Source organism: Diabrotica undecimpunctata, chromosome 1 (assembly GCF_040954645.1).
Source record: "Diabrotica undecimpunctata isolate CICGRU chromosome 1, icDiaUnde3, whole genome shotgun sequence".
Lineage (NCBI taxonomy): Eukaryota > Metazoa > Arthropoda > Insecta > Coleoptera > Chrysomelidae > Diabrotica > Diabrotica undecimpunctata.
In genome coordinates this window covers 129980998-129999098 of record NC_092803.1, presented here as the reverse complement: position 1 = coordinate 129999098, position 18101 = coordinate 129980998, and the positions used below count along the sequence as shown (strand labels likewise).

General features: G+C 33.9%; 1 protein-coding gene across 4 annotated transcripts in view; it reads right to left on the bottom strand.

The window, feature by feature from the left end:
* LOC140431696 (uncharacterized) overlaps positions 1 to 18101 on the bottom strand; it is a 48738-nt gene that overhangs the window by 1513 nt on the left and 29124 nt on the right. For 2 of the 4 annotated variants that reach the window (XM_072519582.1, XM_072519587.1), the window contains 4 exons: positions 15945 to 16131; positions 11221 to 11410; positions 7425 to 7743; positions 3462 to 4985 (listed from right to left, as the gene is read on the bottom strand). In XM_072519582.1, coding sequence (XP_072375683.1) covers positions 3462 to 4985; positions 7425 to 7743; positions 11221 to 11410; positions 15945 to 16131 — 2220 coding nt within the window. Of the gene's footprint in view, positions 1 to 3461; positions 4986 to 7424; positions 7744 to 11220; positions 11411 to 15872; positions 16132 to 18101 lie in introns of those variants that run through there. The other 2 variants (XM_072519591.1, XM_072519596.1) reach the window with 2 other exon arrangements.

Below are 18101 nucleotides of genomic sequence, written 5' to 3'. Positions count from 1 at the left end.
TGGTGAAGAAGTATTTATTATAGCGCCCCAAAAATATAAGTACAGATCAAGTTTTCTTACGGTATGATAAAGGGAAGTGCACTAATCAAGTAGTTGGTATTAATACATTTGGATCATGTCCCTTGTAAATTACACGTTATCTAAAATTGAATGATCCTGAGAAATACACGGGACATGCGATTAGGCGTAGACTTTCAAGATCTTTTTGCCGTGGATGAAAAGGAGAAGGGCGAAACAAGCATAATGACTCATAAAACCAATTACGGAGATGCTTGGTCAATCAGACAACAAAAAATACTTCTAATTGCGAAACGAGAAGAAGCTAAAGACCTTATTAGATTTACGTACATACAAGCAATCATTGAACCACCCAATAGTCCGTGCACTTCCCTGTGGTTCTGGCAAAGAAGAAACATGATTTCACACGTTTTTGTATTGACTACTACCAACTCAATGCAGTAATAAAAAAAGTTAGCCTTTGTGGAATAGACGATACTGTGCTACTTACGAAGAATTACCGTCATAAATGATCAAAGACACCCTAAAAAATGGTTTAAGTTTGAAATGTGTTTTGCATTGAAAACATAAAGGTGAAAGACCAACCTGCCTGGATGTTAAATCCTATTAGAACCAATGGAATTTCCTGGTATTAAAAGATAATCTTCTGTATATAATCTTTTCAAATGACGATGATACGAAATCTAAGCTACAGCTAATTTTACCCAAATGTAAAATGACAGAAATGTTGCATCAGTTACATGACGGTGTATCAGGTGCATGGTACTGACAACAGAAAGCTAATCGAGGAGCTAAAAGCCGATATTGTGATGGGAAAATCGATGCAACAGTTACGAGATATAGCTTTAACAATAAGTTCACAATTAAGATACCAGCCAGGGAAGACTGAAATAAAGGTGTACCCATACAAGCTGCTGCTACCTGGTACACGTATGGCTCAAAAACATCGTAGGGACAAATCAAGGGATACATTTCCCGGTAGGTCTATCTAAGGATGTGACAGTTTTCCAGGCGGAAATAACTGCAATCCATCACTGCGTGGAAGAAATAGAAAGGCAGGATAGGTTCAGTTGCCATCTTCACAGATAGTCAGGCAGCGCTTAAGGCACTCAATTTTGTAGAGGTAAATTCTAAGCTAGTATGGGATTACGTGTGTGCCCTAAATAAACTAGGAGACCGTAGCAAGGTTACGGTAGCCTTGGTACCGGGGCACGAGGGTCATAAGGGCAATGAAAAAGCAGATGAAACGGCCAAACAAGGCTCATCATTGCCATTCATTGGACCGGAACTCTTCTGCGGAGTTGCAAAATCAGTAACAAGAACGGCTACAAGGATGTGGGTAACTCACAAATCTCTGGAATGGTGGAGGAATTCACCAGGAAAAAGACAGACGAAACAGTTCATTAGAGAACATTTGCCAAAATTTACGGCAGACCTAATAAGCAAAGACAGGAAAACAGTCAAGGCAATAGTAGGTCTTCTAAAAGGGCACTGTAAGCTGAATAGGCACTTGAAGGTGATGGGATTATCAGATGATGACCTGTGCAGATTCTGTCACCTCGAAGAAGAAACAGCACAGCACATTTTATGTAGTGTAACAGTCTGGCAAATGTGCGGTTCTTTGCATTAGGAGAAGAAAATCCACCGGCAAATAGCTACATGGAAGGTACAGTCTCGAAGCTACTAGACTTTATAAAAAGGGTCAGGCTAGAGAATGTTATCTAGGACTAGAGGACCACAATAGATCTGAAAAGGTCGCAGTGGAATAGGCCGAAAGGCCACCTCTCTTATTCTAATCTAATCTAATCAGGTGCACCCTTTGGGATTACGAAGACATTACTAAAGATTCGAGCTTCGAGAACCGTTCTATTGGATAAACTGCAAAATATATGGAGAATATGTGAGTTGTGTGCAAAGGGCAATGGTTCAGTTAGTAAAGAAAGCACCTATGACTCAGTAGAATGTTGGCAGTTTTAAGAATATAGTAGACAATACAGGACTGTTTCTAAAAACAGATGTAAGGAATAAATATATCCTTATGGCAATGGTGTATTTTAAAAAGTACTCTATTGAGTATTTTTTACATAGACATACATATGCAATCCCAAACCAGGAGGCTTATATCCTTGCTGATATACTGGTCAAAGAGTTTTTCAGCTGTTTTAGAGAGATGCCTTAGAGATCTACTTAGACTTTTGAATACACTACACCTTTGAATTCTCAGTCAGATACAACGGTTTGTATCGAACGATGCGAAACATCTTTACAAAGTTGTATTCAAACATAAAAGTGATTGGGACCAGTAGATTTCGGGTAGCCTATCGATCGGCTATGCCTATGGATCCACTGGCTACAACCTCGTTTGCTTGATGTTGGGTCATAAAGACTATTTATCATGTAACCTGAAGTTTGGCTTTAAACCTTCGGAAGAAAAGTGGCAGGCGAATTAATATGTCGACCAGATGAAGTTAAGGATAAACAACATTCACGACCTTACCCGATAGCGTATCCAGATAGCCAGTGATAGAATGAAAGATCAATATTATTCTCGAGTATCGGATGGTGACCAAAATCACCCACAGCTTCATAGTGGGTGATTTTGTTTGGCTATATCATCCACAACGATGTCGAAATCAGTCCCACAAATTTCAAAACGACAGGAAGGTCCGTATGAAATTAAAAAGAGGATAACCCTGCCAAGAGACAAACCAAAAATCGTCTTGCCACTTATATTGACTTTAATAATATAGCATAAGTAAGAACCCTACAACACGAACTACAGAAACGAATTAATGTCAAATTATGCTGATAGAAGAAAGATGAAATTCGGTGATATTACCGAAGTACCACAAGTTTTTTTTACCGCTCCAGAACTAGGGTCATCCAAGATCTCAACATGATCAAGAAATCTGTTCAGTATCTATCAAAACTTCAATTGATTGGACGACTTGAAAATTCAACAGCCTACAATTGCTAAAGTGCTGAGTTTAGAAGATGGCAGCCCATTGTTGCTCTACCTATTGACCAAGAGATCCTTTACCTAAAAATATAACGATAACATATGGCGCACTTAACTGCTTTAAGACAAATTCTGTGCCATTTTAACATAATAAATCAGTTTTACCAAAGATATTTGGGATATTTGAGTTCGACAATCTAGTTAGGAAGATATTCCTCGCTGATCAGGTCCTCTTGTCCAATCTGGAATTGTAACTGTAAATGAAAACTCCGTATCCCTTCCAGAAAAGGAATAAGCGCATTGGAACATAACTGGATGAAAGGAGTATAACATGACAAACAGTTTGTTTCAATGGGGACGATGATCAGTAAAAATCACGAAAAGCACGGGATCCACTGGAAAGCATTATTTCTTATGTACAAGAAGAAGCAGAATAAGGAAAAATTGTTTTATGCCATTAAAATATACTTCAAAAAAACTTTACCTATAGTGGTGCTGGTAATAGAAATTTCTTGATCTGGTTTCCCTGATTCTTCGCGTATACTAACTTGGTTCTTTCTTAATTTCTCAGTAATTTGTTTTATACTTATTGTGTTTTTTAAATCAGATATTTCAGAAGTAATTTTAGTTTCTTGTATAGCCACAGTATCCAACTTTTTCGCAGTTTTCTTTAAAACAGATGTTTGTACTTGTGCACTTGTTGACGGTAAACAATCACTCGTTGGTGATACAGGAGACGCCCGTTTTCGTAAGACAGGGATGTGTTGAGGTACTAATTCTCTTGTTCCTTCTATGTAACCCCCAAGGGCCCCAGAATCTGGTGACGGAGGTGGTGACCCTGGAGGTGTTCTTGGACCTTTTGGTCGTTTTTCTAATTGCCCTTCAATTCTATTTGTAAATCTTGGAGGTTGTTTTGAAACATCTGACAATTCCTCTAATTGTCCCTCCCCGTTATATTCTATGGATGTTTTTGGATTTCTTGATTGTTTTTCTAATTGTCGTTCTTTCCTTTTTGCTGTAAATCCTGGCGGTGGTTTTAGAAATTCTGGTTGCTTATCTAATTTTTCTTCATTTTGTTGTTCTGGCATCTCTGGATCTATTTTTGGACTTTTTATTCGTTTTCTCAATTGTCCTTCAGTGCTTTTTTCTTGATGTCGAGGAGATATTTTTGGAATTTTTTGTCGTTTTCCTAATTGTTCTTCCGTTGCCGCTTCTGACATTTCTGCAGATGTTTGTGATCTTCCTGCTTTTGTCTCTAATTCTTCCTCCTTACTTTGTTTCAAAATCCTTTTAGGGGTCTTCAAAACTTTTGATTTTTTAATTGTTCCATTCATTGTTTGTTCTTGAGTTTCTAAATTCATTTTTGCACCTGTCGGTAAGATTTTCATCTTCCCTTCCGTTATAGTTAGGAAAATTTCTGAAACCAATGAAGACACGAAATTATCTTCTGAATTTGCTGAATTATCTTTTGACGTTGGTAGATTTTCTATTTTTCCATCCTTTACGTGTAAATTTAATTGTGAAATTTTATTTGTTTTTTCTACCACAGCCGTTATAATATTTTCTGAATTACCTACATTGTCTTTAACATTTACTTCCTTAGATTTTAAGTTCATTTTTGAAATAGCTTTCGATTTTTTGTTTCCTTTCGAACTTTTCTTTACACTTTGTGTTTCATTTACAACACTATCTTTTGTAGAAGATAGAGTCTCTGAAATAGTTTGCTTATTTTTTGAATCCTTTACTTTAGTTCTATTGTCTTCTAGTTTAAATTTATCTGCTCTACGGGATTTTTTCTTTTTTCCCTTTTTAGTCTTAAGAATCGATGGATTTTGCATGTATGGAACATCTATCCTTTCAAATTTCATTTTACTTAACGTGTACATTAAGTCATCCCAATTATAAACTGTTTTTCTAACATGCACATAGTCATAGTCAAAATATTGCATAAGGGCACTAACTGAGTGTATGAATACTCTTGCTCCAGCGGAATATCCCGACAGGAATCCTAAAATAAAGTATTTAAAATTTACTAAAAACTTTAAAACTATTTAAAACTTAGATTTTTAAAATTGGTTTTTCCAGTATGCGCTGTAAGTTTGCAAAAAAATATCGATACTTAAAAATTATTACAAAATACACTACCTATTTCCCTTTTATTTTTTTGTCATAGAGCAACCACCTATTCCCTTTGTTTGTATCATCAAAGTTTTAAACCTTTTTCTTAAAGAACCTGCCTCTATTGTTTAATATTTGCTAGATTTATCTTTCAGTATTTCCAACAATTCTACCACTTCTAATAAACTAAACAAATGTCAACAAGTGGAAAAAATATGCATATCTGGGAATAAGGATTAATTCCACAAATAGTTGTTTTCAGAAAATAAAAGTCAGGATGGAAAAGGTTCAGACAAACTTTGACAAAATAACAAGAGTGTTTTGTACAAAAGATTCAAAGTTGGAGCTAAGAGTTAGGTTGACGAGGTGACAAGTTTTCTCACTTTGTTTTGTGGAATGGAAGGTTGGACTTTGAATGTGAGATTAAAGAAAAAACTCTAAGCATTCAAGTTATGGACGTATAGCAGAATTCCAGAAAAGGATGAATAAAATATAAATAGAAATTTTAAATACAATCAAAACAAAGAAATTGGAATGGAAGAAATAAATATTAAGGAGGAACAGGTAAAGGAAGCATTAAGAATATTAAAAAACAGAAAATCAGCAGGAGAGGACAAAATACCGAACGAACTCCTATAGTACGGAGGACCAGATCTGATCAAACAACTATTAAACTAATCCAAAAAATAATAGAACAAAACAGAATTCCTAACGAATGGAGATCAAGCATCCTAATACCTCTCTTCAAAAAGGGAGACAAATTGAAACCGGAAAATTACAGAGGAATTAATTTATTAAACACAACACTAAAATTAACAACCAAAGTGATAACAACTAAACTGAATGAAATTGTAACACTAGCAGAGGAACAACAAGGTTTTAGGTCGGGAAAATGATGCACCGACGGTATATTTATAATGAGGCAGTTTCAAGAGAAATCATTAGAATACAACAAACCGGCATATCTATGTTTCGTAGACCTTAAGAAGGCATTTGACCGGGTTAAATCAAAGGACGTTTATTATATCAATTTATCCACTTATGGTACGCATGAGAGATACCTCTAGGAATAATCAAAATCAAAAATATCTACCAAAACAACACAATAAAGGTAAAAGTAGAAGAAGAACTAACCGACCCTACTGTTCAACCTGATTATGGATGAATTATAAAAAAAAGTAAGAATTAAAAAAGGATACCAAATGGCAGAAAAACAACTTAAAATAGTCTGCTATACAGACGACGCAAAACTATTTTCTCAAAGTAAAGATGATTTACAACGTATGCTGCACCAATTTAGTATAATCGCCAGAAAATTTAACATGTCAATTTCCCCAAAAAGGACAAAACGCATGGTTATAACAGCAAATTTACTAAGATGTAAATTTAAGATCAATACGTATACTACAACACTGGAATATAGCAAACATACTTCTCATTCATAAGAAAGGTAGCAAAGAGGATATCAAAAACTACCGACCTATAAGTCTACTTCCAATCATATACAAGATATTCACAAAGATCATCAACAACAGATTAACTTTAGATGCTGTATAACCAAGACAGCAAGCTTGCTTCAGAAGTGGCTTTGAGAACTAATGAGTAGAGCTAAAGAATATGAAATACTGCTAGCATTAACCTTCATAGATTTCGAGTAGGCTTTTTGTTCTATATATTACAAGGCAGTAATAAAAGCTTTGACCAACCAAGGCATTGACAAACCGTACAAAATGAACTAGCAGAACAAAGAAATATCCATTGATGGAGAATATCTCAGCCATCTAAAATTTTTGGATGACATCGTTCTGATTGATAATAATCCTGCAGAACTACAAGAACTTATAAGCGACCTAAATGCAGCTAGCAATGAAGTTGGCCTAAAAATGAACTTGACAAAAACAAAAACCATGTACAAGGAGCTAGTGGATGTCCAAGATGTAATAATAAACAACACTGCCCTTGATATAATAGACGAGTGAGTATGTACGCCTGAAACAATTAATACATAAATCTGGCTTCTTACTCCTAAAAATCAACAGAAGGATGAAACTGGCTTGGGCATCTTTTGGTAAAACTGCAGCTATATTCAAATCAAAGATGCCACTCCAACTGCCACTGTTTCTATTGGGTAGGAATCACACACTAGTATTTGGCACTGGTTCGGTAGTGTATTTTAAAAACTTTCTTCATTCTCTTAAAAAGTTATTATTTTATAAATTACCAAATATTTTTCGAACTTGTTTGGTTTTTACTCCGTAGACAGAAGTGTAAACAGTTTACTATTATTAAATGGTATGGAATGGTATTAAATGGAAAAGATACAACTTACCGTTATTTTCTAAATGAACATACATTTTATATATGTCATCATTAAATACATGGACCCTCTTGGGAACTTCTAAATTATTAGCAAAAAACGTTGCTAACACTTTAAACTGAGGATGTGCATTGATAACGAAAAACAGATCGCTCCATTTCACCAAATACTCTCTTTGACGTCCGAACATGGTCTCAAATCGGATGTCTCCTTGCCTAAGCAGCAGCTGCAATTTAAGTACGAGATATTGTACATCATATATGTGGACGATGTTTTTAAATGGCAAAACAGAGTATAAAATTGGTCCAGGAACTTCGTCGAAATTTTTTTCCTAAAATTCGATTTTTTTAAAATAAAATATTACATTATGTCAAGTATGCGCAGATTCTGTCTCTGTAGTACAGAAAAACATCAAAGTTAATATTGAATATTCAACTTTGACCCTGCTACAAACTCAAATACTAAGACCCACAAACAGTTTCCAGAAATTTTCGTTCCTAAATGGCCAGCGTACAAAGGTGCTATCTACTCTGATGGCCCTGAACAAAAACAAATTATTGGGTGAGAGATTATGATTTTTTTGGAAGATTTTTGTATATCGGTCAACTCTATTGTTTTTTAAGGCATTGACGATTGCCCAAATTTCTATATAAATCAAATGCCTTTTCGTAATTTACCATAGCTATCGAGTGTTATGTTGTGTTAAGTTGTAAATCTACCTTAATATTTGTAAACCTACCTGAACATTAGTGACATGTCAAATAGAAGAAGAAGCCCGGGAGTGAAAGAGAAGGACAGACATTGACAGTCGACAGACTGGTCTTATGCCTCTTTACAGATAATTATGTATTAGTATTAGTTTGTCTTGTAATAAATAAAAATATACAGAAATGAGTCGTCTATTATAACAAAAAGCCCACAGAGTAGAACAAACATGGTGTCAGAAGTAAAAAAAAACAAGATGATGTCGAGCAGAACCAACCGGTCGTTATAAAAATAAAAAGTAACGTAGTCGGCAATGAAATTCAACCTTTGTCAATGGAGGGAAATTTGACTTACAACTGGGAAGAATGTTCCATGAATTTCAAAATATTTTTGAGGGCGACAGGTTTAGAGGAAGAAAATGATGCGAGAAAGGTAGCTCTACTATTACACTATATTGGTCTATTTTCAATTATACCATTATACTATTTACAAGAAATATTTACAAGTCATTTGAGGTTAACATGGATACTGTAAAATTTAAAGAGGTAATAGAGAGATTTGACAAATATTGTAACCCGAAAAATTTAACAGTAGAAAGACATTATTTTCTTACTAGAGTACAGAAAGATGGTGAAACCATTGAGGATTTCATGACTAGTTTAAAGAATTTGAGTTTAACATGTGAATTATTAATTTTAAAAGAAAGTTTGGTGTGTGACATGTTCATTATTGGTTTAAATCCTAAACACCGTTCAATTAAGCAAAACCTATTGCAAGAAGTAGATCTGCAGACAGAAAAGTTATTACAACTTGCTCAAATTATACTTACAACTCAAATGCAAGCCCAACAGTTAAATAAAAATTCAGAAGCTGTGGTATACAAAGTGGAGAAGAATAAAGATGCTCCAGGTTCGAATTTTTACCAAAAGAGCAGTTACAAGAGTCACAATTCAAATCATTCAAGGTATAGAAGTGAAGTTCCAGGTCCAAGTTGGAGAAATGATAATCAACAGCACAACATAGATGGTACGACTGTTCGTACAAGTCAAAGTCAGGTAACAAGTCAGAATTTTAATTTTAAATCAAGAAATAATGGATATGAAAACCAGAGTAGGAATAACGAAAATAAGTGGTAAGAAAGGTTTGTCAAATATGTGGTGAAAACCATAGAAATAAATGTCCAGCATTAGTAGTTATTTGTCATTTTTGTAAAAAAGAAGGTCATTATGCAAAATGCTGTCAAACTAAAAGAGTAAATACAATAAATTTAAGAGAAAGTACAGTAATACAAAGTGAAGAAGAATAAAGATGCTCCAGGTTTCTAATTTTTACCAAAAGAGCAGTTACAAGAGTCACAATTCAAATCATTCAAGGTATAGAAGTGAAGTTCCAGGTCCAAGTTGGAGAAATGATAATCAACAGCACAACATAGATGGTACGACTGTTCGTACAAGTCAAAGTCAGGTAACAAGTCAGAATTTTAATTTTAAATCAAGAAATAATGGATATGAAAACCAGAGTAGGAATAACGAAAATAAGTGGTAAGAAAGGTTTGTCAAATATGTGATGAAAACCATAGAAATAAATGTCCAGCATTAGTAGTTATTTGTCATTTTTGTAAAAAAGAAGGTCATTATGCAAAATGCTGTCAAACTAAAAGAGTAAATACAATAAATTTAAGAGAAAGTACAGTATAACCATCTAATAATGGAAAGGATCCATATTTTGTTATTAAAACAATTAGTCACAGAATAGTATCAATCAGAATTGGTCAATTGTAGCCAGAATTAATAAAACAAATGTAGTATGTTATTTAGATACAGGTGCACAAGCTAATGTGATGTATAAATGTATAAATTTAAAGTCTTTTTCAAACAATGTGATACCTATTGTAGGAAAAGTAAATTTATTATGTGAAATTGTGAATAGGTTATAGAAAGTATTGAGTTCATTATTGTGAATTTGGAGTGTCAAGTTTTTACTGGTCTAGGTTTTATACCTAATGTATGTCATTAAGAAATTGAGAAAAATATTAAACCTATAATAGAACCGCCAAGAAGAATACCTTTTTCTTTACATGATAAATTAAAAGAAGAATTAAGAGAATTAAGAATCTTGTCTACGAGAGATTAGAAATAGAATAGAAAAAGTCAACGTAGCAAGTGAATGAGTAAATTCAATAGTCTTAGTCGAAAAAAGTAATATGAGTTTGAGATCCCCGTAATCCAAGTCTGGATCCCCGTAATCTAAACAAAGCTATAAAAATATGTCATTATCCCATACCAACATTTAATGAGATTAGGTCAAAATTAGCAAAAGCAAAATATTTTTCAACACTAGATACACAATCAGGGTTTTGGATGATACCATTAGATTTGGATAGTTCTAAGCTATGCACATTCAATACATCCTTTGGAAGGTTGAGATTTGCAAGATTACCGTATGGTATAAGCTGCGCTCCTGAGATTTTTCATAAAATAATGAATGAAATAGTCGAAGACATAGAAGGAGTTTGTTTGTATATAGATAATACTCTAATTTATAGTGAAACTTTGGAAGGTCACAATAAAATACTAGAACTAGTATTAGATAGGGCAAACGGCAAAACAATTCAATTTATAATTTAATATGGACAAATGCAAATTTCTATTGTCAGATATCAAATTAATTTTACAAGTTTTAGCAATCATAATTTTAAAACTGTCTTTATATTTTAAATGATAAAGTTTTGTAATTTTACCGCAAATATTAGGCTTTTTAATGATAAGCCAAAAATCTCAAAAATGGCATTTTTTACATTAAATTGTTATTAAATAAAAAAAGACGCCGAAATCTCTGTAGAAAACATCTAGGTTTTCTTTATATAGGTCTATCATAACTAAAAAAAATAGATACCTGGATTTGTCATATTCTCGAGACAAATCTTATTGCACCGAGCTATAGTAACAACTAACTTCCATGATAACTTGAAAAACATTGATTTTCTATATTTTATTTATTTTTGTTTTCTTTTCATTGACTGTTATTTTTCGGTATTTGACATACAATTATTCTAAATATTTTGATTAAAAATAGGTAATATACAGATATATTATATTCTTACCGGATGAAACCGTTGAAATACTTCTTTAAAAAGTGGAAATGGTGGCGAAATAGAGCCAATAACATACACTCCCAATCTCCAAAGATCCCTAATGTAAGCTTTTATACAATCTGCAATGGTTTGGCTTTGATCTTCCTCGGAATAAACTAAAAGACCACCTATTGGCTGGAAGATATCTTCCATAATAAATCTAAAATGATATTCTTTATTTTTAATTTAGTTTTTAGGTTAAATTCATGGGACTTTTGCTTTCAATTTGCTTAGTAGTTGAACCCGAGAACAGAATAAACTGTATATAAGTTCATGTTCTTGTTCTTATTAGTCGTTAACCTGATGCATTTATCGTGTTAGAAACTATTGCTAATTTTGTCCAAACCACTTCTCCATAAGATTCTCCACTTCTCTCTCTAGCACATTCTCAGTAAAGCGCCAATAGAAGCAACAATATGGCCCGTGCATCGTCGTTTTGTGCTGTCTAAAAGAATCAGCTACAAGAGGTTACCAACTCTAAAGTGATAAACTGATACCAGAAAGTAAAGTGGTGGAAGTTAAAGCATAAGGATTTGGGAAGAGTCTTTAAGAGTAGGATGCTGGAAGAACTTGGGAAAATGATACGGTGAATGACTGGTGGCAAGCCAACAGTAAAGTTGTGGTACGAGTGGGAGACGAACTGCTAGAAAAAACATCTGGTAAAGGGCCTCCTAGAGACAAAGAAACTTGGTGGTGAAACGATGAAGTGCAACTGAAGAGAAAAAAGAGGCTAGAAATAGTTATGACAGGTCTAAAAGAGAGGAATATAAGGATATATACAAGGTAGCAAAGAAAGAAGCAAAGCGCGCTATAGCCATAGCTAAGGAAAGATTGTCTGTACAGATGTAAGGAGAGTTGAAAATACCCGAGGGGATGAAAAGGTTATACAGCATTACTAAAGCAATTGATAAATCATCAAAGGACTTGACCCAAGTGTGGCAGATTAAGAGTGCGGATGGAAGAGTGATAAAAACCAATGTTTAAATAAAGCAAAGATGGTGTAAGTACTTTAGAAAGTTGCTAAATGAAGAACACAAGAGGAGAGACAGAAGATGCGGGGTCACAAATGAAAATATAATACTGGACATAGCGAGCGATGAGGTTATCGAATCGTTAAATAGGATGAAGAATGGTAAGGTCGTAGGAACTGATTGAATATCTCTGGAGGTTTGGAAGGATCTAGGAGAGGAAGGGATTAATATTTTGTGACATGTAACGGTATTATTGTATAAAAATAAAGAGAACATTCAGGACTGTAGGAACTATACAGTGATAAAATTATTGTCGCACACAATGAAAGACAATTTGGGGGGGAGGGATTAGATATCGATAGGAGAAGAAGAGTTTGGGATTATGCCAGGAAGGAAGACAACGGATGCCTTGATTGCTTTGAGACAATTGGTAGAGAGATACGGTGCGAAGAAAAGAGAGCTACATTTGGTATTTATAGATCTTGAGAAGGCATACAACACAGTTCTAGAGAAGAGCTATGGAGATGTATAAGAGAAAAATAGGTTCCTAAAAAGTACGTTGGGCTCGTGAAGGGTATTTATGAGGGAGCGTACACCAATGTTAGGACTTGTGTCTGATTGACCGAAAGTTTTTCAGTGACGGTTGGTTTGCATCAAGGCTCTTCACTGAGTTCCTACCAGTTTAATTTTTTTATGCATGTACTGACTGAGAAAGTAAGGAAGAGACTGTTAATAGAGGAGAGCAAAGATATGTTGGAGGAGAAATTGGAGGGTTGTAGAAGAGCTATTGAAGAGGGGGGAGTTAATATTATCAGATCGAAAACGAAGTATATGTGGTTATGAGGTAGAGGAATGGTTGGGGACATAGAATTGCTTGGAGAAAAACTAGGAAGTTAAGGAGAATTTAAATACCTTGGCTCCTACATAGCGGAAAATGGGATACTAGCTGGAGAAACTGCCAACAGGATACAGGCTGGTTGGCTTAACTGAAAGCAAATTAACGGGGTACTTTGTAATCGAAAAATCGGGGAAGGGCTGAAAGGAAAGATATGCAAGAGTGTGGTGTGACCTGCATTGGTGTACGGCGGTGAAGTGTGGCCTGTAAAGAAGATTCAAGAAAAGATGATGGAGGTAACTGAAATGAAAATGTTACGGTCGATGTTGGGCAAGACTTGTTGTGCAACGACTTGATTAGAGAAAGAGCCGAGGTGACTACAGTCTCAAAAAATATTTCAAGAACAAAGACTGCAATGGTTTGGTCATGCCAGACGTACAAATGAAAACTATGTGGGACGAAGGATAGAGCTGTTAAAGTTAATGAAAGGAGAGGTACAGTAAAACCGAGGAGAATATGGAAGGACTGTGTGGTACAAGACTTAAGAGAGAAAGGTTTAGGTGAAGAAGTCCCGATTAACAGAAATAAGTGGCGATGAAGAGTAAGGAACAGAGATTCCCTGAAAAGGGAAAAGCTGAGGAAGAAGATAGTCCAGGAGATCTACCTTCACATCTTTTGCTTATAGCTTTCCCGGGATGGTAAGCTTTTCAGAACAATTTCTTCGAAACACGTGTCCAAAATAGTCAATGACTTGCCTCGATATTTGCATTCTTAGTATTTTCAGTACACACCCACTACTGAGTTTGTGTCTGTCGTTGCTGGAGAAAACGATTGTTGATTTCAAACAAAACCTGCCATATTTTACTTCGATTAACTAAGTCAAAGGACAGATATAGTGCGATGTTGAACTCTCTAGATTTTTTATGATGTGTCGTACATTTAAAATTGTTTTTCTTGTGCCACGCCTGGAGACGAAACCTGCTTGTTCCTCGGCAATTTTAGGAAATAAGAAATAAGAAGGCTTTAAACTCTCTAGAATTATGTGTCTCTAGAAGAGTATCTCGCTGCAGTGCGTAATGAGACAGCCCGCATTCACTTAGCAGAACCTTCCAGAAAATCGGAAACACACTAATTATAATTACTAATTACCGTGATTAAAAATAAAGAATAATATTTAATAATACATAGTAGGAAAAGTCAGCAAAAAAAAATACAAGATTTAAGTGTATTCAGACAAGCAGAATGTGCAAATAATCACCGATTAGTATTAGGGAAATTTATATATACGGGAAGATGGCAAAAAAACAATATCCACAGACATGGTAAAATCACAAATACAAGCTATAAAGTAGAAATTCTACAACAATTTACTACTAGATCACTATATCAGAAGAAGCTATAAAATAGAAAGGCAAAAACAACAAAACACTAGGACCAGGGAACATAAACATAGAACTGCTGAAATATATAGGCGCAAGGATCGTATCCTTTATACGAGTGTTTTTCAATAAAATTGAATCAGGAGAGGAGATTCCAGATAAAGGGAATCTATCATACATACCCTCCATTTTCAAAAAAAGGTGAGGTGCAGCTTCAAAGGTCAACAAATAACTATAGAGGGATCAGTGTAACGCCTTTAATAGCAAGACATTTTCCCCCAGTTAAAAAAGAAAAAATAGAACAACACATGGACCATGAGGCGAAGAACAAGCCTGATTCCGAAAAGCCAGATCATGTCTAACTTGAAGAAAACATACGATAGCATGCCCAGGACAGGACTATAGAAAGCAATAGAAGAATGCCCGTTAGAGAAAAATGGGTGAACATAACAGAAACACCGTATAAAGAAACATAGGTGCAAATACAGTTACGCAATGAAATAACAAAAACAATCACCGGGAAAAAAGCCTCAAATAGGGATGTAGCCTATCACCTACACTTTTTAACATATATATATATATATATATATATATATATATATATATATATATATATATATATATATATATATATATATATATATATATATATATATATATATATATTTATCTATTTATCTATATACATGTATATATTATATAAACCAAGATATGAAAAAATGGTGAGCTACAGGGATTCAACATAAACATGTGTAAGACTAATTGTCTTAATTATTATGTAAGATAGTAGATAGATAGATAAAAATTATGTAGGAATAATTATGTATTGGATGCCAGGTTGCAGATTTGAACTTAGTTTATAAGAGCCTATTAAGAGTTGTAAGACTTTTAAGTATTTGGGGTCAATGGTAAGAAGAGATGGTATTTGTATGAAAGATACAGAAATGAAAATAGCATGGAAAAAGAAGCCACGAAAACACTCCATGGAGTGATATGGAACAACACTCTAACCAAAGAAAACAAAAAAAAAGGATCTATCAGAGCATACTGCTGAATATTACCCTATATGGAGCGGAAGTATGTCCAATGACAACAACAATACGAAATAAAATAAAAACAATTTTAACAATAGAAAGGATATAATGAGAATAGAGGAAATATGGAACAGAATGGAAGTAGAATGCTCAATCACGAAAAAATTGGAAAACAGCCTTGCAGTGGTACGGGCATGTACAAAGACGGAGAAGAACATCGGCAATACTAAAAATAAACTAGAAAAAAGTTGATTTATATGCAGACATTCACTTGAAGGAAACTGTTAAAACCTAATAGACCAAATACCAAATATCTCTAATCTTCATTTGAATATGGAGTCAGCAAATTGAAATATACACTCACTCAAAGGGTCAAATAGTTATTTAATAACATGGAAATTACCTATCTTATATCCCTGCTATACTTTACAACAGAAAAGTTGGCTTGATGATAAGTATTCAAAATTAGTGTTACCTTATTGCTACGATAATAACATCCGAAGGAGCATCAGGATCGTTCGATGGATGTGCTGGATTAATTGTTTTCATCTGATATATATTCATGATTAGTAGAACGGTTCTTTGATGAGGCATAAGGTGAAGCACATGGTCTGCTAATATCGAGTACGTCATTGGATCTATCAAAGCTGGTTTATATCGTTCTAAAAAGAAATCATAAACAAAACATGAATGAAATGTGGATAAAATTGGTTTTATTGATTTTGGAAAGTTTTGAGTAGTTTTTCTTAGGATGAAGATACAAAAGTGCAAGTATAGTAAACGAATGTACAGTCCCTGCTTAATTTATTAATCTCACCATAAAAATTTCATTGATTTTTTGTTTTTTTGATCTCAATCGCACTGAATGTTCAGTTGGATACTAACGTGTTGAATGGGTTGTATAACTATTGGTACATAGCTACGTAGAAAATGGTATAAATTTTTCTTAGAATTATCAAAAATTTACAGATGACAGTAGAATGTGCTCAAAGTGTGGAGTAACTAATTGTTTTACTTTTTAAGTTTTTTACTTAAAACATGGATTTGTGGTCAGTTTATTTAAAATTTGCACTAGTAAGTATTAACATTATTACACAATAGTGATACTTTTGATTTTCGTTAATTCTTAATCATAAAACAAGACGATTAATCTTAAATTAGAATTTTTAGAATATTTAGATGTTTGTATTTTGAGAACGATTTCCAAAGTGGAAATTGAAACGTCAATAAACTTACTGTAACCTTTAATTGTGGCTTATTCCTATTTAAATAGTAATTACTTTAGATGGGTAAATTTAAATATCTATGTGTTGAGAAAATCTCATCCATTACTGCTCTATTAGAAAATAAAGCACTTAGTCAGAGAGAGATAGCACGAAAATGTGGTGTATCCCAGTCGTCAGTCTGGATGACTGGCAGAGATTGAAAAGATTGAATCAAAAAAGAGAAACGAGGGTCAGAACAGAATTGCCACCCATAGAGACTTAAGAAATAAGTTGGAAGAAACAGGATGCTCAGTATCGGTGGCCACTGTACGTCGAAATTTGTACGCCAAGGACTTCAAATGTCGCTGGTCTGTTAAGAAGTCAAAACGAACACCACAAATGCTCAAAAAACGCTTAGCTTAGGCCAAGATCCATAAAGACTGGTCTATTGATGATTGTCGTAAAGTAAATTATTACAAATCATTTTATTTTCACACTTTATAATTGTTATTCACATTCACAGACTTATTTCAAAGCCATATTTCAAATTATGGATGACAAGGCCCAGTTTGTCCGAAGACGTCCAGGGAAAAATATGAAAAGGGGTGTATAATTAATACAATTAAACATCCCACTTCAGTAGTGATCTGGTTGGTGATTAGACGTTTGTATTTCGTATCATTTTCCATTGGAATCACACCGAAAATTTAAAAGAAATCACAGGAAAATGCATAAACAGCATGCCGAGGGAAGTGGCTGCACTGCTTAAAGCCAAGGGTGGCTTAACAAAATATTAATGTTATAGTAAAATATTGTAATAATTTACGTTGTTTTTGTTCAGTAAATATGCAAAAAAGTTACTTCTATAATTTGTTTTATGTTTCTTACTTATAGCTAACATAGTTATAATTATGATTGATTATAAAACACAAAAAACTAGAATTTGCCAAGTGATTCTAATAAATTGAGCAGGGACTGCATTAAACATTTTTTTAATAAAAAACGAACCATTAGCGTGTTACGTTAGTAATATACTGTAATTTTTTAGATGATACATAAAATAGATAACATAAATTCTTTTAATGTAAGTTAAATTTAGTAAAAAATCAGAAATAAATAGGGTACAAAAGATAAATGAAACAATGTGTGTCATCGAATGTAAAAAATTCGAAGATAAAATGAAAATACTGAAAGCCAAGGGTAAACTAAAAAACTATAAGCAACATAGAGTATATATAGAATGTGATCTAACATTAAAAGAGATAGAGATACAAAGAAATCTTAGGAAGATAGCAGCAGATGAAAAGACTAATGGGAAAAGGACAAAAATTGGATATGGTTTCATAGTTATTGAAGGCATTAAGTGGAAATGGAATCAAAAAACAAGCCAGATAGAAAAAATAACATACAATACAGAACCAACTAGT